General features: G+C 31.7%; 1 protein-coding gene across 6 annotated transcripts in view; it reads left to right on the top strand.

The window, feature by feature from the left end:
• LOC115216671 (neuroglian-like) overlaps positions 1–21713 on the top strand; it is an 826540-nt gene that overhangs the window by 440330 nt on the left and 364497 nt on the right. For 5 of the 6 annotated variants that reach the window (XM_036511459.1, XM_036511421.1, XM_036511285.1 and 2 more), the window contains one exon: positions 17280–17312. The exons of the other annotated variant lie outside the window; for it this stretch is intronic. In XM_036511459.1, the coding sequence (XP_036367352.1) occupies positions 17280–17312 (33 nt within the window). The remainder of the gene's footprint in view (positions 1–17279; positions 17313–21713) is intronic. 6 annotated transcript variants of the gene reach the window in all.

The raw sequence follows: 21713 nt of genomic DNA, 5'->3' as shown, positions 1-21713 counted from the left end.
TAGCTCAATATTTGATTTAAATGAAATTGCAAGCTAAGTTATAGACAGTATTGAAAACCAACAACATGTGACAAAGTCTGAAGCCAAAATATTGTAACACAAAGAATAGAGCATGACATTTCTATCACTGCAATTTTTATACAAAGTATATATCGTATGTAAAACTGAATATGTGGGAAAAATTGATAATAACAAAAAAGCAAGTAATGATAAAGAAGATGGTTATCAAAAGCCTTGGAAGGTGATGATTGTGATGATGAGGATGGGGTAAGGGCAGTATCAGCGCTTGTAGCCGTAGTGATGGTGAATGATGATGATGATGAAAGAGCAACAGTAGGGTGATGGAAAAACATTCAATGCACTTTGACATACAAAAATTAAAATCACATGTAATTAAGAAGTCCATATTTTATCATTAAGCTTGGGATCACTGTTGTCTCATTTACCTTGGAGCAGGAACATCCATGAACAATGTAAAAAGATAAAAAGGAGACTACGCGGAAGCAGAAAAGTGTTTCCACTAAGATCAAATCATCTTAAAAAAGATAAGTTTCTGCGTTTCTGGCTTCCTCAGCAAGTAGCAGTAAATTTGAAACTCTCAGGTAGATCATGAAAAATAAAAAATAAAAAATTTTCTTTTACTCTAGGTTGGACAAGAAATAACAAATACAAGTGTTTATTTTTGCTGGAGTCAAAACTTTATGTTGTTGAAGAATATTCTTTCCTTCCTTTATGTCTTTCTTTCTCTCTTTCCTTCTTCCAATCACCCTTACCTCCACACATATCCGTACCAAATTTGATTACTTAATCTATTAGGATTGATTTATCAGTATAACATGGTCAGATACATATACACTGAAAACTAGTTAACAAAACAGTGAAAGCATTATGCAGTTGTGTCTCCTCCAACACCACTTCTAATTAAGGTTAGTGTCATAGGTTACAACTCTAAACATGAGCCAATCTTGCTCTCACATCCCCTTATTCTGTTACTGTTCATTGCTCTCTCAGTCAGGCTTCATGTCTGATACTGAGTAATTCAATAAGATTGACTTGTAATAATACAGTCACAGGAGATTCTTAGGCAGTTTATTTGTTGATATGCTTAATTTGATGCTCCACTGCTTAAGTTGTTTCTGTATGGCCCAGTTCATTATCTTGCTTGGCTTCGGTACTGACATGCTGCCAGAGAGAAAGAGATGTGTAGGAAAATGGGTTTTCTCACTTCACAAATTACTTTCTTCTCTTAGATTACCCTTTTTCTTTCTTTCCCTATTAACAGCCAACTTTGTTTCATTTTATTTTTATAGCATATTATTTCTTTTCTCCTTCCTATAATTTTGTACTGTGGGAGATGTATTAAAACTGAGTAAGCAGTCTTCTTCTGTGCCTTGCATGTGTATGCACATATGCATATGCACAAGCACACATTTATGTGAAACTGAAATTAAGAAAACAAAGAAAAATGCACTGCATCAAAAATGCATATTAAAAGGAGAAAAAGTAAAAGGAAGTTATTATGCTATATTTCTTTTCCTTTTATGAGATTAGTTGTAGAATTTATCTGTTTGTTCAATGGAACTGAATTTCATATCTGGAGAAACAATTTTTTTCACTATATTATTATGATTTTCAGCCCATTTGATATTTGATGAGCATATTCCTGAGGCAAAGGGATTAAATTGAAATAATATACAAGAAAGATATTCTTAGAGAAATTTTTTGGGTAACAATTACAAGTTGGTCTGTTATATCACTCACTTGAACTTTAAATTATTGTTTATATCAAGCTTGTTTTGGATAGCGAGTATCAATTTTAGACAGAATATATATTATAAACTTAGTTTCCTACTTATAGCATCATATTTGATACTATTGTCATTGGAAGACATATTTAAGTTTCAGTTGTTTGTTGGAATTGTACTTAAGTAAGTTCTAAAACTTTTTAGATAATCACAACACACACAAAATTGAGATTATTATTTTAAATAGATCTTTAATAAATGTTAAACAAAGGCCACACTTTTGCGAAAGCAAAAAGTCATATAACATTTTGCAAGTAAATAAACAAAAATACTTTTTACACTTTCTCCATGTGTGTGTGTGTGTGTGTTAGTGTGTGTGTGTGTGTGGTGTGTGTGTGTGTGTGTGTGTGTGTGTGTGTGCGTGCGTGCGTGTGTGTGTATTTATATTAGGGTGTTCAGAAAGTGATTGCAGTTCCTCACCACTTTGAAATATGAATAAATCAACCACACCAGAGCAAAGGTCGAATGGGAGGTAACTGTCTAGAAATAGTATATCAGCTCTTCTATCCAGTATAGCTATTTTGGTAATTAACCCTATGGAGGACAAGAACTTTATGAAACAACATAGTCGTCATTGCTTACTGTATGAGTCTCAAAAGAAAAGTATCCAGGTGCAATGAAAGCTCATACATGTCACTTGTGGTTTAAGAGGTTTAAAAATGGTGATTACAACATATCCAACAAACCTTACTCTGGAAGACGACCCACTCTGAATGACGACCTTTTGGGTGAGAATCGTGTACCAGATCCACATCAAAACACCAGAGATGTGGCATAAAAATTTAATGTATTATGTTCAACTATCCACAAACATTTCAAGCAAACTGGGAAAACATTTAAAGAGGAAATTTGGGTTCCACATGAGCTAACACTTAAGACCCAAACACAACATTCCACCATTTGCAGCAGTCTTCTAACCAGGAATAACAACCTGTCATTTCTACAGTACACTGTTACAGATACTGAAAAACAGGTTTTGCATCACAACAGAAAACGTAAAAGACAATGGTTATCACATAATGAGAGGCCAGTGCCAACACCAAAACCGGAAATCTATCCACAAAAATCCTTGTTCTGTGTTTGGTAGAACATGAAAGGTATTGTCCATTATGAGCTACTGGAACATGGAAAAACTATCAATGCAGATGTCTGTTACCAACTACTTGTCGTGTAAATGAAAGATTATGTTGAAAGTGGCCAGCTTTGATAAACAGAAATGGTGTTATTCTCCAGCATCACAATGCAAGGTCACACTCTTCAAAACAAACAAGAAAAAATAAGATCGTTAGGATGGGAAGTTCTTCTACATCCTCTACATTTACCTGACATATCACCTATGAATTTCTATCTGTTCTGGTTACTAGAACATTTTAAATGAGGCAATACATTCAGAAGCAGAGAGAAAATTGAAAACTGTCTTTCAGACTTTTTTCAGGAAAAGAAATAGGTTTCTTTGAACATGGCATAAAAAACTTACTTTCCAGTAGGGCTGCAGTTGTTGAAGATGATGGTGATTATATTCTTGATTAAAACTATTCAGATAAACGTAGTTTACATTTGTTTCTATATTCTTTCTGGTAAAACGCAATTACTTACCAAGCACACTAATTCATACATACATACATATATATATATATATATAGGTACGGGGTAAGAAGCTTGCTTCCTAACCACATGGTTCTGGATTCAGTCCCACTGTGTGGCATATTAGGTAGGGGACTTCTACTATAGCCTCAGGCAGACCAAAACCTTGTGAGTGAATTTGGTAGATGGAAATTGAAAGAAGCCCATCATGTATGTATATATATATATATATATATATATATATTACGCAAAAATGAAAATATCACTGACATCTCATTTTAACTGATATATTTACCAGAATTACATAGAAACATCTTGAAATACTAAAGAGTAAATTTATTCAATAAAGTCGCCATTGTCTTCAACCACAGCTTCCAGACAAGTCATCACAGTCCAAGTCATCACCTATTGGTAACTGCTGCTTTGAGAGAATGAAGCCCAACTTACCACCTGTTACTTTACAGAGTTTACTGGGTAAATTTTGTGGTACCAGCACTATAGAAGTTGTCTCATTCACTTATCACTTTGACAGAGCATGAATTATGAACTTATGTGTGGTATTAAGAAGTGGTGCCTTGTACATAGAACAAAGTAAAGAGTATTCAGACATAAATCATATAGACCAGAAAACTATATGCACGTGTGTGTGTGTGTGTGCGCACGCGCGTGTGTGTATACATAAGATTTCTTAGATTGATATTTTTGTGGTATTATAAAATATTACTTCAATGCAATTGAATTCCATTAAATAAATAAAGATTAAATCAAATCAAAAAGGACTTAAAAGCATCAGGCACCAAGTTTAGTATGTTTAATCTCTGAAACAGTAGTAGAAAAACTGTTTAAACTCATGTGATCTTGCACAGAATAAAAATTGTAACAATATTGAATTTTTTTTACTCAAAGACACACACAATTTTAATACATATGACATTAAAACCAGGGATTCTTTACAATCTTTATAATCTTTATCAATATTGCATATAGACATGATGGAATTTATGGAGATCATTCCTAATGTTTATATTCCACAGACATTAAACTGGTACTATTTTATTTCCATTCATAGTACATAGTATAACATCAGTGATTTAATTGTTTTGTTGCCAACTTGTCTTAGACTACCTCAATGTTCGTATTTAATTTAAGTCTCCCTATTATAATATAAAATAAGAACTCGTTGCTAGCTTAACTTCCAGACACCATAAATGAAAAAAAATTTTATTTTCTTAAATTTTTCAATTTTTGTTTTATTTTCGATTTTTTTTAAATTTAGGCAGTGAAGTACAAAATGTAAGATAATTTTTTGTCTCCTAATGTTCAACCTTATCACATACAGAAAAGAAAACATGTCCAAAGTCAGACTGCAGAGAAAAGCTTCCACAAAATATTCTCTACTAATTTTGAATAAAATGGCTGGATATGATCTTGTTACAATAAACTCACAGGACTTCAGTTCAAATCTATTGCAAATGCATTTTGATTTGTATTTGGGTTATATACTTAATTATAGATGCATATTTTACTCAGTTTACTATTAGAAACATTATAGATCTCCTGGGAGTAGTACTACTAGTGATAAATTAGACTAGTTTCTTATCCAGAGGAAGATTTATTGTTTGCTCATAGCTATTTAGCTATTTAGATCTACATATCTACAACAGTTGTTCAGATATTCATGACAGCAACCAGACTGAATAAGTTACATAAAAATAATCAATACATTAATTAATTTAAAAGATAATTTCAGCATATGACAAAAACAGTAGTCTTTCATTTATGGCACACACATTGATTAGTCGTTCAATATTCACAACAGAGAAACTTTATTAAAATTATATAAATCCAACATTAGTATTGATGGAAGTTATAGAAAGAGCTGAGAAATCTAATTTAGAAATAGAAAAGTAAATTGAATAATAGTTTCTATCATTCCAGAAATGAATACATACAATCAGAATGTGAAATAATAGTAACATTTGTCATCTACTTCAAGTCCATCATTCTCCCTTTATTTGGCTTTCCACAGTTTCTGTCAGAGCAGAAATCAAGCACATTAAAGTTGCAATAGATTAGAATAGAAAAGTAGTTGAACTAAGATATAACTGTTACCTAGAAAAGTTGAACTCACTGAAGCAACTAAATATAACACAGAGAAGATCAAGAGTTGACAAAATTATCACGTCTTAGAGCAGCAGTGATCATGAGGGTGTCACTTCTATATTAAGATATCACTCTGGGAGAAAATGAATTCACTTAATGCATATTTAAAGAGAGGAAGATGAAGTAATTTGGATTGTATAGCTTCTTGAAGCGAGATACTACAGTTTGATATAGTCAGAATAAAGCAAGTGAGACAGCAGCAGCCGTCAAATATTTCAAAGGCAGCAGAGATACTCATTGGTGCAGCAAGGCAGAGAAAATAAGCTCAGTGTCAGTGAAGCCATCTATGATAAGTGTGAATGAGATGCATCTGGCATTTAGAGAAGCATCACCTCACAAAATTTCAAGATGAGCAATAGCATCCAACCATCTTCATTTAACGTCTTCAAACTTGTCATTATCCTTTATATACTTGTCAGCAGTGTTGTCAATGCAGGAGATGTCTATATCTACTTTTATTTCCTCTTCCTCCACTTCCTCATATCAACATCATTTTCATAATTGTCCTCAAGAAAAACTTCATGCTTTTTAAGTGAACATAACTTCATTCTGTATTATGAAGAAATATCACAATTTAATGCAATTTGTACTATTCACAAATACGTAGTGAATTTGCATGTGCATGTAAGAGAGAGAAAGGGAGAGAGGGAGAGAAAGATAGATGTGTGTATTGATATGCAGAAGTGTATTCAAGTCAAAATAAATTAATCTACATAAATGTCTATTTCTACTTTGATACTAACATTTCCTTGCTATGCTTTGACTCAAATAAAAGAAAAAACCCATCACATACCTTTTTCTATTTTTTGACACCTGAACTGTATTTTACCTTAAACCAAATATCAAAATTTAGTGCTTTATTCTTTCACTTGGCCACTCCAAATACTTGACTTTGTATACCTCTTCCTTCCTAGATTGTAGCCTACTGGATCTTGCTTGTCTGCTCAAATTATTGTTTAATTGGTTTCAACACCAAGATATTAACTGAACATCAGCCACATTGCTCTCACAAGTTAGGAAATGACTGCAAATATTTTGAATGCTACTCTACCTCATCATAAGGAATAAAAAAAAAATTACATGTTTACTTGCAACTTAAGTGGTTATCAATAAGACGTGTGGAGTCCTTTTCCTCAAAGAAAAGAAATATTACAAAAAAAAACCAATTTATTTCTGGAGCAGCCAAAAATAAACTTAAAGAGAAGAAATGTAAAATAGATTTAATGTGTCAGGCAAACTGCTTAGCACAGTATTTCTTCAGACATTTTATATTCTGAGTTAAAATTCCACCAAAGCCAACATTGCCTTTCATCCTTTTGAGGTCGATAAAATAAAGTACCCAGTGAACACTTGTATCAATGTAATCAACTAACTCCTTCCTCCAAAAATTGCTGACCTTGTGCCAAAATTTGAAGCAATTAATTCATTACTCATTGAAAACTAAAATGAGTAAAAATTAATTAAGTAAATATCCTAACAATAGTAATCATAATACATAGACAGAAATATGTAGACATGCATCAGTTATAGAATCTCTCATGAGTTAAATGAGTGTTTCTGTTCTTTAATCAACAGAGCTAGTGACTCACTGATTTATAGCTTAAGTGGCTGAGTACTCCACAGACACATTTACTCCTAATGTAATCTTTAGGTAGTGAACCTTTCAATAACAGGTTTAATCCATGCAAAAGGCTTCAGCTCTGTTTCTGTCTCCTCAGTTTCATTGGCAAGATTTGAAACTATCAAAGTCTACTGCCAGAGACAGTTGCTCAAGTTTCCACAGAGTAGGATTGAATCCAAAACAACAGAACCCCAAAATGAACTTTTTAAAATTGCTGACATGTTTCCATATGCATAATATGCCCAATGCTCATATACATATATACATCCTACATAGAAGGATGTATATATATGCAATATTATATACACACATATTAAAAATTTATTGTTGTTCTTTAATTTACTAAAAAATAGAAATAAAAAATTTTTAATGAAATAAATTTTGCTTGCATTTTTTTACATTCATTTTATATATTTAATGTTTAGATATTTATTTTGTGGTAAAGAACAAAATCATGGCATCAATATAAAGGAGTTCTTTTACACATAACTGGAATTAAATAATTTAGCCACTTGATAATTTATTACTTACTTCTGTAACCAATACAAATGAGCAATGTTCTCTGAATGAATATGTGGTATGTGACGTAGCTCTTTGAGAAGTTAATGGCAAATGATGGATCTGGTGACAGAGAAGAGAGAGTGAGAATGAACAAGAAAGAAAGAGAGATTTAAGTAATATCAGATAACAATATTGTTCATCTTGTAAACAAGAGTAGATTCATTGTTGTTGTCACTATTGTTGTCACTGTTGTTGTTGTTTTAAATACCGTATTTTGTTAATTTTTTTCCCATCTTTTTATTTGATTATTTTATTTATTTTATTTTTGTTGTGTTGTGTTTTGTTTTAAATCTAACAATGTTCGTTGTTCGTGTCAATTATAAAGTTATTACCGAAGATGCTGTTCCTTCTAATATCAATTGTAAATGGATGGAATTGTCTTTTAAACTTGATATTTTAACAAAAAGAATTTATGTATGTCTGTTTCTCTGCATAAAGTATGTGTATGAATGAGAGAGAGAGAGAGCATGTATATATGCGCATGTATGTGATTACATGTGAACGTGAATGTAAATGTGTATGTGAAATGTGAATATGAACAAGTTCATATTTGTAATGTTAGTGTGTATGTGAGAAATATGTGTGCAGTACCCATGTGTGTTGTTGTATGTATGCTTGTTTGTGTAAAAGACTTTAATAGGAGAAATGAATGAGAAAGAATTTAATGGATGGTGGCGTGGGCTCGGTGAGAGGAAAGCACAATAGGAGTAGGAAAAAAATTAGAAATGTGTAACAGAATGAGACTACAATAGAAAGACAGCCTAGCAGAAAGAAAGATGTTGAATGAAACAGAATGTAACAGAGAGGAAGAGAGAGAGAGTGTGTAATAAGGTTTTGAGTTTAAAGGAAAAGTTAAGACAAAGATTGCAGAGAGGAATTACAGCAACTGAGATACAGAATGTAATAGAGGGGAAAAGAGATGGCAATATAAAAAGAGAGAGAGAGAGAGAAAGAGAGAAGGTGGGAGGGAAGGATGAGAAAAATATATGAGAGTGGAAGGTATAACATTATTCTGCAATAATGTTACAAATAGATAATAAAGATGCAGATATAGGAGTAAAGATGAAAAAGAATGAGAGATGTAAATTAGTGGAAAAGAGAAAAGTTGAGAAAAGTACATAGGAATTGAAAGAAGATAAGTGAAAAAAGAAAAAAACTGAAATGGAAGAGAGAGACAGAAACAGAGCGACAAAAGAGTGCGTGTTTGTGTGTAGAGAGAGTAGATAGAGAGATGGAGATTGAAAGAGACAGACAAACAGAGATGTTGAGAGAATGTGTTTGAGGGAATTGCTGGTATATACTAAGAGAGCTTGTCAGTTTTCAGACACACTCATGTATCCCATTTCATTACTTGATAGCTTTTAACTTTTCAAGACTTAAATTTCTACTGAATAATTATCTGATATTTTCATTTCTTGATTTAAAATCTTGACATCTCAAGAGACAGTCAGAATTTGCCACACTTCCTTATTCATAAGCGAACTATATACTTGGCCATATACACACATACATATACATGACTTTGCAAATATGTACATTTATGTGTAAATATGTTCGGACATCATTAAATACATGCAAAGACAAATAGGAAGCACACATACATACTCTGTGTGTGTGTGTGTTTGTAATGTATATGTGTATATAAATCAAAGTGATTAATACATCTTTGTAAGACATTGTGTTGAACCTGTTCATCATTATCATAAATTTACATTTGCTTTTCGATGCCAGCATTGGTTGGTTGGATTATCACAGTTCAAGTCAATTCTTATTTGGAAATACTGCTCTCCTAGATAAGTCAGGGCAATGTTTTACTCACATGTTCCATTTTTAGCATGTTTTCTACAGCCAATGTCCTTCCTGTAACCAACCACTTTTCATTGCATTGTCTTTCCAAGAGAAGCTTTTATTGCTGATAGTTCAAATAAATTGTACTAATTTTTACCAATACAGATCAACATTTTCCCTGGATTTTAGTTATTTGTTTTGTCTTAGTAATTATTTAATGCATTATAATCAGCTGGAAAACATCAAAAAGTCAAGACTAAAGAAATTCGACTATTTGACAAATACGATATTAAAGCAACTGAAATGAGCTTGAAAAACCAGAAGAGGGGAACATTTTTAGCATTAGGGATGAACTGCAAATGTATAAGAACCTGTGGTAGAACATCAGTACTGAGAAAAATAATAAATCCTTTAATATAAAAGTTTATAAATATTTAAATTATATTAAACTATTCAAGCCATTTTTTTCATATGTGACTTTCAGAAGTATTTTCAAATTGAAAGGCAAGCAAAAGTTTGTCTGTAGCAAGAGATTCCTTGCCCTTGCTATACACAGACGAAATTTGCTTATTTTATTTTACGCACAAAGTCCTGTTCACTACATAATTCTTAACTTCACTACTACGTTAATATAAACTTACATGTCATTATTGTCTCCTATTTTGTCTATTTTTATGGATCTAATTATCAACTTGAGTATGCAAGAGGTAGGTAAGTTACCAGTGAGCAGATGACTCAATCTTAATGTCATACCCCAGGCATAATTACCTCACAGCCCTTTACTTGACTCTTTGGTAACCCATGAATGTTACACAACATCATCTACCTTTCTAGACTGTCAAAGACTGAAGGGGAGAAGGTTTCTGTGGCAATGTCAATCAAACATGGATCAGTTGTTCTAAGAAACAAGTAAAAGCTTGTGCAAAAGGCAGTGGATCCATTGTCAATTGAAATCACACAATAAAAATCTGATACTCTTTGCCAAAGCCAGAAATCAATTTAGTTTCTGATTTATTTTCCTATTAACCATTCTGTCAAAGTAACCATCATATTTTCCATGCTTGACATGCCTACACATGTGTATGCATGCATATGCATATAGAAGCATACATACAGAAAGATACTTTTGGATGTATCTGCATGTGTGTGTATAGCTGATTAACAGTACAAATGTTTTATAACATCTGTGTGCATGTATCATATGAAATATTAATGATAGTTTCAAAGGATCATATTTCAGCATGTGTTGTGTTAGCAACAACTACATTACTTTAACAGTAGCAACACATCTGAACTGTGGTGTATAAATATTGTCATGTGAATCTCTCTCATATAGCCTACAAACATACACACACAAACACTCACACACAGACACACACACACATATACATACACTTGGTGGTGGATGCCTATGCACGAGCAGTTTAATGTGGAATATGCTGTTGCTCTTTAACCCTCAATCTCATGTGGTTTGTAATATAAACCAGAGTCTCTGATTCAAGTCAAAGCAAGATGATTGAGGCACTTTTGTTTGATGTTGAGTATTAAAGTTTATTCTCCAAACCCCCAAGAACAGATGATCCATGACACAACAAGTTAATTAACCACTGCAGTTTTATAATGCTACCACTTCTTACAGTGTTGAGTTATTACTACTCATCATTATCATCATCATCATCATCACCATCGTTGTTATCATCATCATCATAATTATCTTTTGAGCAATTTGTACTCTTAGATTATTCCTATTGCATTGAAATGCAAATTCTTTTGTGCTTGGTGTCTTTTGTTGGTTTTTATTCTTCTACCTGGAAGAGGTTCACTGCAATAGGGATGTAGGCAGGATTTGAAATTTAAAATGCATGGAGACAAAATAAATACTACAAGGCATCCAACCAACAATTCTATCAATCTACCACCCAGAGAAGGTAAAGTTGACCTCAGTGAGATTTGAACTTGGAATGTAGGGAGCTTGAACAAATACTTCTCAGGCATTTAATTTGATGCTCTAATGATTGCCAATTCAAATACTATTTTACATTTAGTAGTGTGTACAGTTTGAAAATTAAATGTCCTGATCTGGATGCAATTCATTTCCTGTAGCATTGCTTAAATCACAATTCCTTTGGCTGGCTGTCCAATATATTATTCACTCAGCCATCTACACTCTTGTGATTTCTTTGGGTACTGCATTCTCTAAAACAAGTTAACTCTCTTTCCAACTCGTATGCTGCAATGTACATTTACTTAGTAATTCTCTCATCAATACTACATACAGTAAGTACAATGAATTCTATGTTTTGTTGAAAGGGTCTAATAAGACTAGGACAATTGTCTCCTGTACTTGCTCTTGCAAAATAATATTAATCATTGACTAGCAATGTCATTTGCTCACTGAACAATTATTTCTAATTAACTTTTAAGTGTTCACTATCTTAAATATGCTAACACTAACTTAACTATTGATTTTCCTGTTGATGGCATCTCTGAGTGATTTAACCTCTTGTAGTGCTGAGGTTTAAAATAATAGCTAGGTATTTTTATTTAAACAGCTGCAACACCACATAAACCAATAACATCACTCTCACCATTACTTCAATGTTACCATAATTACTATTAATACTGCACAACTTAATCTCTATCTACTGTCATCACTACAATGACTATTGCCCTTTGATTATTATTATTATTAATATCACAACCAATGACATTACAACTAGCTCTACTAGAGCAACTGCTATGGCTAATGTTATAATTACCTTCATCATGACAACAACTACCTCCAGCACAACAACCTATCATGTAAATAAGACAGCTAAGAACATAAATGAGAAATAACATATTGGTTTTGGTGTATTTCAGTATTTAAGAGGAAGTGTGCCGGTTAAAAAAAAATAATTACCATGAGGAAATGTCAAACCTCTTCCTTTCTTTATGGTAACTACATATATTCTAACTACTGCTCTTCCTCATGGACTATTTATTGACAACACAAACCCTTACTGGTTTCCTTTGATTTTGGGTGTTACCTTTTTCAGTTATTTTTATGTTTCCTCAAGATTTTGGATTCAAATTCAACGAAGTTTAGCTTCATCTGTTATGTTCCTATAATAAATTTAAGCACCTATACACTATGGTTTAGTAGAAGAAAATCTTATGTCAAGAGAAAGATATTTGTTTAGACATGTACTGCTTGGTTCTGAACATGAATATAATGTATATGCAAATTGGAGGAGCTTGATAAGTGTGGTAAGCAAGCGTTTTAGGTTCAGGATTGGTATATTTATTATATAGTTAAAAAAATATGAGACCAGGGAGATTAAGGTATTGGACTACAAATACAAAACCTGCCATTGGAGTTGAGACAAAGTCCAAATTTTGCAATTATGTGTTTAAGCTTGTGTTTATTCACCACTATAAAACTGGTAGTTTGTCAGAAGCTAACACAAGACATACACATTCAAATATCAATGCAACCAACTGATTTCGCATAATTGCACCATACATTTTTTGTCAGACAAAGACATTGGTGTCTTGAGCTTTCAACTCCTGGTGGAACCATATGGATGCCATTATTACATACAGTATTTCATGATTATCTAAACCTGGCAAAGTCTATCTCTTTCCAGGTCTGATCACAGTCAATTTCCTTCAGAAAAGGGGGAAGAAGGTAATGAAACTAGACTGGTACTTTATTTACTGACTCCAAGGAGATAGAGAGCAATGTTGGCCTCAACAAGATTTGAACTCAAAACACAGAGAGAGCCAGAATGAATACCATAAGGCATTCTGTCCAATATCTAATTTTTACTTTGTAGATACTATCATGCCCCTGTGTCCACCATAGCTATTATTCCACAACATAGCCAATAATTGCTGTTACTCTAACTTATGATAATAATAACCATCAACATAGTAACTACTATCAAGAGAATTATTATACCTACTTTATTCTCAATAGACCAATATAAGGGCAAACACAGAACCACAATTCCCAATTAAATGAACACTGCTACCATAACATTAACACCATGTTCTACAGCTTCCAGCCAATAAGAAAATCACTTTGTGGTTACTTAAACTACTAGAAACAACAGCCAAATCTCCCTCTGATCATACTCTAAAGTCCTTAAAAATGTAGAACACATCAAACAATATAATCTTAGATACACTGGGATATTTGTGGACTAAATGACTGTAACTTAACCAGAACATTTATTCAAAATAAAAACAATCCACTTATCTAGGTATAAATACAAACAACCTCAGCCACCTTGTTTATTTGAAGTAATTTCAGGTTAATTTTGTGGTGCTTGCTTTTTTTTTTTCTGAGGGTCAGTAACTGTGGAAGGTTTTGTAATTTTAACTGACTTAGAGTAAAACCTTGTAACCATAACAATTTGAAGAAACCAAAACTCATTACAATGCCAATAATCTTTAGAGATTTTCAGAATATCAAATTGACCTGTTGTTGGTCTCAATAATCAGCCCTTCAAATAAATACTAAATGCTTTCCACCTAGCATTAATGAACTATATTTCAAGTATAAGCACTGTCATCATCCTCTATCCCATGCTCCTCTAATTCTTTCAGCTTGACTTCAGTACTATTCCTCTGCTTTCTCTGCCCCATTACATTCTTTGACCTTTAATCACTTTCCTGATTTACTCCAAAATTACCCATAAACCAACCTAAATAGGAAGATACGCCTAATTATGTTTCAATGAAATTGTTTCAAATGCTATGTATATGTGTGTATAAAAGAGAGATTAGGAGAGCATTATGAGTGTACATTGTACACACACACACATATATATATATATATATACACACATATGTAAGTTCACATACCAACATTTATTATGAGTGACCACAGACACAAACACACATAATAGAAAGGAAGTCTGGAAGAGTAAAATGGAAGGAAAGTGAAAGAATAGAATAGTTTAAGTCTTGACTTAAATGAAAGAAAGAGGAATAACATTCATTCTTTAAAGAAATGCTTAAGAGCAATTGGTTGCTCTCATAAGATATATCAGGTTGTCAAGCAAAGGGAAAATACCACACACTTCAGTCAGTGAGAGATATATTACTAAGTATAACTAATCACAGAGAGATATATTACAAAATATAACTAATCACAGAATATAAACAAATTGAATACACTGGTGCGAAAAAAATGTGCTTAATAAAAATAAAAACTTCACACCTAAATAATACTCATCCCACCCTAATTAACCAACGAAACTAACCAGACTAACACAATCAACCTCTACCCAGCAAATTTACCAGCACAAAAATAAAATTTAATGTCAGACTTATTACCTTTGTTTATATTACCACCACATATGTTTAAATTATTTTCACATCCTAACCGATGCATCTATCTATATTTGTATTCTGAAGAGATTTACTTAAACCAGTAAATTGAAACGATCGTAAATGCTACCTTCATCTCTGCTTCTTTCTTCTAATTAAATTAAATTAAAGGCATACCAGTGAAAACCACGAGTTTCTCATTGTTATTATATCCATTTTCTTCTATATAAACTAAACTACAGCTTACCAACCAAACCACCTGCTACCGTACAACCTAACAAAAGACTGTACCTACCCAGGTAATAACCGGGAGTGACTTTGGACCTAATTATCCCTTAGAGGTATTAAACCCCTCCAACTGATACCTACACAATATATATATATATATATATATATATATATGTATGTATGTATGTATGTATGTATGTATGTATGTATGTATGTATGTATATGTACATATATATATGTATGTATGTATGTATGTATATGTACATATATATATGTATGTATGTATGTATATGTACATATATATGTATATATATATATATGTATGTATGTATGTATGTATGTATACATATATATGTATATATATATATATATATATATATATATATATATATATATATATATGAAATTAATATTACCAGCTAGGTACAATATAAGACCATAAAGGAAAAATTTTATCATCACTAATTGTAACTGAGGTAGCTGAAACATCTATATTGCAAGAAGAAATAAGTTAAAAACGCTGTATGAAGAGTACAACATATATACACTGACAGGGGAGATAACTGCCCCATGAGCATATATATGTGTATATATATATATATATATACATACATATGTATAGAGTGTTAGATGTGATGCACAGAAATTATAGAAGTCACACAGTAAAAGCAGAGGCATGTTCCCAAACGCACACACTCATACACATACTCACACACACACGCGCACACACACACACGCACACGCACACACACACACTTCATCAAGGGACTCTCTCCAAAATTGAATGTTTGAAGGCAAAGCAGAGAATTGCATTTTTTTATTCCAAATGCGGCTCATCTCTACAAATGTTCAGGTACATATTTATATATATGTGTAACATTGGGATGTATATATATATATATATATACATACATATATATACATATGTGTGTGTGTATATATATACATAAATCTCTCCAAATTTGAATGTTTGAAAGCAAAGGGGAGACAGTACATTTGGTATTCTAAATATAACAATATAACTCAGAGGAGAAAAAGAAAGAGAGAGAAATAAAGAAGGAAAGAGGAAACAAAAAGACTTTCAGTGATGGCCACACATCACCTGCGTGTTTTTTTTTGTTTGTTTTTTTTTTTGGAAGAGGTCATCATCCTTAATGGTAAATGACTAAATAAATAAATATAGGAAGGGGAATCCCCCTTCTCTCTCTCCCTCTCTTACCTATCTATCTGTCTGACTATCTATCTATCTATCTATCTATCCATCTGTATGTCAGCATATCTACCTACCTATATTTCTATCTATCCATCTCCATTTTCAATAGAATCTCACCCCCAAAAAACAAAAACAATGTTCTCTTCTTCTAAACAATGCCCCCAAAAAAGAAACACCTGTTTTATATAAATGAACAAGTTGTTTGTACATTCACAAAATTTTATTTGACAAGTTTGAGAAATGAATGAAAGTGCTAATAATAATGAAAAAAATAAACATTTTTTTCCCAAATTCTGATGACTTTTTTCAATATATATATATATAAAATTCCTCTATTTACATAATATCAAGGTCTCTTTCATTCTTTTGTTGTCTTACTATTTTTATTAATATATATATATTTCACACATACACACACACACACTTCAATTTCCAAATTTGTCATAGCTATTATTTTCTTCCCATATTCAAAAGAGAATCTCAATTTCCTTCATGTATTGAAGATTTCTGAAATGTTTTTGGTAAAGTGAGTGAACAAAATCTGTAACTAAAATTATAATAGGAATCATTTTAACCATTGAATCTCACATTAATTCTAAAAAATATAATGGATTTAGTAACAAGAATCTAGTTAGAATTGCGAAAAGAGATTTTATGAATAATTAAATAATAATCATAATGTTACTAGAAATGATGATGATAATGGTTGTAATGATGAAAACAATGACAAAAATGATGATGATGATCATGGTGATGACGACGGCGGCACTGGCGACGACGACGGTGGTTATATTAGGGGTGATGAGCAATGATATTTTATTATGTTTTAATGGTTAGTATAGCATTTGAAGGTGCCTGGCTTCTAAGTTAGTGAGGAAATAGAGAATTTTTCATATGCAGAAAAGAAACTTGCCTATAAAGTATATTTAAATGTATGTATTTGTATGTGCATGTGGGTATTAAATGCCATTTATCTTTTCCTTTTACTTTCTTTCAGGTGAGTATTTTGCACTAAATAAAGAAACAGGTGGTAAGTTTAATCAAGTTTTTTTTTTATTTTTGTATCTATATGTACATGCATGCTATTTTATTGAATTCTTACCATGTATATATATATATATATATATATATATATATATATATATACATACATACATATATACATACATATATACATACATACATATATATATATATATATAATATATATATATATATATATATATATATATATATAGAGAGAGAGAGAGAGAGAGAGAGAGAGATAAACACATATATTTTATATATATATTCATATTTTTTTTATTTTTTCATTTAATGTCATCCTTCAATGCTTAAGATGCTGATATGACTTGGATGGTTTGACAGGAGCTAGCCAGGCAGAAGCCTGCACCATACTTTTGTGTTTGTTTTGGCATGGTCTTTACAGCTGAATGCCCTTCCTAACACCAACCACCCTGTAGAATATATATATACATACACACACATACACATATATATATCCATTTATATATGCACATAAAAATGCCTATATATATGAAATGAAACTAGATATGTCAACAACTTGTCAAATAGGCAATGTATCAACAACAACTATAATTTGAATTAGTTTAGTTAGAACCAACATATGGAAAACAGGTATCAGAAGGGACAATAGACAAGTGTCTGGATAAATCACAGGTGGCAATGCTGAGTGCAAGTCCTCTTACGTTCTACAAACCAGAAGAAGTGAAACAAGACACCACTCCAGTACTTATCTCTTACACAGTGCACTTTGCAGCTACAATAACAGCATAACTTACACACATACTCAAAGATATGTATGTATACACAGACCTGTATATGTATGTGCTTTTCTTGAACTATTCTTTTCCTTCTCTCTGCTTTTTTCTTCTTTCTAATGAACAATCATGCTCGAAATGTTACACCCCTGTTTTTACCATCTTTCTCTGAGCATCAATCTAGTATATTCATTGTGTAAGTCCCTTTGACATTTGTTGCTTTTTCTATTTTTTTATTTATTTTGGATTTGCCTATATATACACACATACACATATACTTACATATATATATATATATATTCATACATAACACACATATGCTGTTTGTTACTTAATTAATGACTTAAACTGAGACACAGTGAGTTACAACAAAGTGAATCATCAGCTCCTTCTGAATATATATCCACTTTAATTATAAAAGTAAATAGCATCATTTTCATTAGTATCTTTGAAGATTATTCTGCAGAGATTTGCATGTGTGTGTAGTGTTTGATTACAGGTAACATTTTTACCTTTAATCTCACCTGTAGCACATGTCTGTAAAGAAAATAAATAGTACATTTTATTTGACTACACTGTGTAACAAAATACAGCCTTATGTTTCATTAATAAATTTACTATCTTTCAAACTTAACTTAAATTTTTTATTTCACTTGCTTTACTTCTTACCTATTCAAATTTATCTTATCCTCTTCGTCTGTCACTATTATTTTCTTAATACTTGGCAAGAGATATTTTTAACCATTTCAGTTCTCAGAGAAGCTATCCTTATAGTTATAAGAATTCGATAATATGAGAAATGCTTTCTAATTTTAGGATAGTTGCTAAAATCAGATTCTAAAAATTAAATCTTCTGTGTCTCAATCTAGTTTCACTGGGAAGTGTGCTTAAGTGTCTTAAAGTTATTTCAAAACAATTTACTTCTAAACTTAGTTATTTCATGAATTAGACATCTTCAGTTCTTCTGAAATTCATTTTATTTCAAGGAAAATCTTATGATTTATTTAATAAACACTTTTCTTTAGGGAAATTTGTACAAAATAACTGCTGCAGATAGATATGATAGGAAAAATGAAATAAAAATTATATTTATAAAAGTGACTTGAATAAATTATATTGTTTTCTATTTTATTTATGAAAATTTTTAATTTTCTATATTATTGGATGATCATCCTGTTAGGTATTTTTAGTGTCTTTTTACAAGAGAGAACATTAAATTTATTTTAATCAAAGAACAGGAAAATCATATAGAATCTTATAAAAAAATTATTTATCCAAAATTTATTCCATTTAAATGTTTCCACCAGGGAAGTTTATTTAAACTGATGAGATTTTGCTTGGTATGAATGGAAGCAGCATTTGTGCAGTAGAAATATTTTTCTTGTAGCCAGACCCCACCACCAGCATACAGCCAAAGGCTGTCTATTGCCTGAAATGGTAATGAATTTCTTTGCAATTTTAATTTCTGATTTATAATAAGGTCTTAACATTTTTCTTTCATTAAATACAGTATTTTGAATCACACATTTTATGTCTTTTCCTCTTCTGCTGCCTTCCATCTACTAGAATAATTTGCATTCTCACTTTTCTTTTGCTTTTTCCATGATAGGTGTAGAAATAGTTCTTTAACTCTTTCATAACATATTTTTGTTGAAATACACAGCCTTTGTATCTCCTAATTTTGAAAATAATGAAGAACTTAGTAAAATAATTCTATTTACCTCATGCCTCGTTGGGTCATCTGGACAGCTCGTATCCTATCTATCTTTGCAACTCCTACTGATCACTCTCTTCCACCTTTACTAGCATGTAGCTCCTCTACTAGAAGCTGCTGTGACCTGCCCCCTCTTTCACACTCTAACACCTCCACCTCTGTCATACCTTAGGCTTAATAGTCTTGCAGGCTGCATGGCAATCTCACCAGTGCTGATGGCATGAAAAAAGCACCCAGTGCACACTGCAAAGCGGGAAGCATTAGGAAGGGTATCCAGTCACAGAAACCATGCCAAATCAGATATTAAAGCACAGTGCAGTCCTTGGGCCATCAGATTTTGTCCAGCTGTCCAACCTATGCCAGCATGGAAGGCAAATGTTAAATGACAATGACGACAATGATAAATGAAGAAGAACATCAACACCAGCAACAACTTTGTCATTTTTAAGCTGATGTTTGGATGATAAAATAATATAAAATTTTGATTAACCCTTTCGTTACCATATTTATTTTGAGATGCTCTGTGTTTCTTTCAATTATTTTAAATATAACAAAGAATTTAGTAAAATAACATCGTTATCATTAAGCTAGTGTTCAGAACATAAATTATGACTAAGATTTGGTGGAAGATTTATGAAAACAAGACATTTATACTAAAGAGCCAGAGCCGGTTTCAGCCGGGTTGGTAACGAAAGGGTTAAGACTTAAATTTAGATCACTTTAAAACAAGAAGCTTGTATTATAGAACTTAGAGCAGCCTCAGATTGACTGGTATTAAAAGAGTTAATGTTCAATGTGAAGCATAGATTGAAAGTTCAAATCCAGTTGAAATTTAGAACTCAGGATTATCTTTATGAAGGAGTAATTTTGCCCTATCATCAACATTAATCTTCAATGTAGGGCATAGACTGAATAGTTAAAGTAAAGTATTATTATTGGCGTTTTCTTAATGATTTGTTGATGTATATTTCAGTATCTTTTTCTCTCGAGACAACAGCTCTTACATTATTAGTGAATTTCAGTAAGAGTTAAGGTTTTAAAAATCATGTGTAAATCTTAAAAAAAAAAAAAGAAACATAGCTGCCTTTTTCAATAAAACTAGCTGGATATTACACTTTAGCTAGATTTGAACATTTATTTTTGCTTAACCAAACAACAAACATTTACTTCTGCCCTACCACCACTCCAAAAACATATGTAAAATGCAAACTATTCCACTAGAGGATGGCAGTATTAGAGGTAAAATGACACAACATGAATGATACAAAAATACTATATTCCATTTTCAAATTCTTGGAATAGTCTACGAAATATTACCATCTACAGTTTGAGAATTTCTAAAATATTGAAAGATTTTTATAAATAAATCTATTCTAATTAAAGTCAAGAATTATATGTAAAAATGTATCCAAGAAAAAAAACCCAGAAAAACATAGACATTTAATTATTTTAAAATGCTTTTACAAAGTTACTTGACTTTAAAATGAAAATTAAAATATTCTTAATTTTATTAACAAATAATTTTATTAGTTGGAAACACAGTTTCTTCCTTTATATTTCTAGCTTCAGTATACACACACACACATATAGTCAATTCAAACAAACACAGACAAAAAGAAAAAAAAAACAAATGTTTGGATGTGGCACAAGCAATATATTAATAAGATGCTCAGAGAAAGAAAAGAGTAGAAGTTTTATGTTTTGAGCATAGCTCTTCTTCGCAAACAGGAAAGTCCAAGATGAAAGAGGGAAAAATCCCACCAATAATCATGTGCGGTTACATTTTTGTGTGAGGTTGTCATGTATTTCATTGCACTAAAGAATCCTCACTATTCTATGTGTTCATTCTCTCAAAGTGAATGACCAAGAGGCTGGACAGAAGATAGTGTGGTGATGGAAGGAGAACCAGAATGGATGAGTGAATGTAGTAAGCATA

This window comes from Octopus sinensis, linkage group LG1 (assembly GCF_006345805.1).
Source record: "Octopus sinensis linkage group LG1, ASM634580v1, whole genome shotgun sequence".
Classification (NCBI taxonomy): Eukaryota; Metazoa; Mollusca; class Cephalopoda; order Octopoda; family Octopodidae; genus Octopus; species Octopus sinensis.
This window is presented reverse-complemented; position numbering and strand designations above follow the sequence as displayed.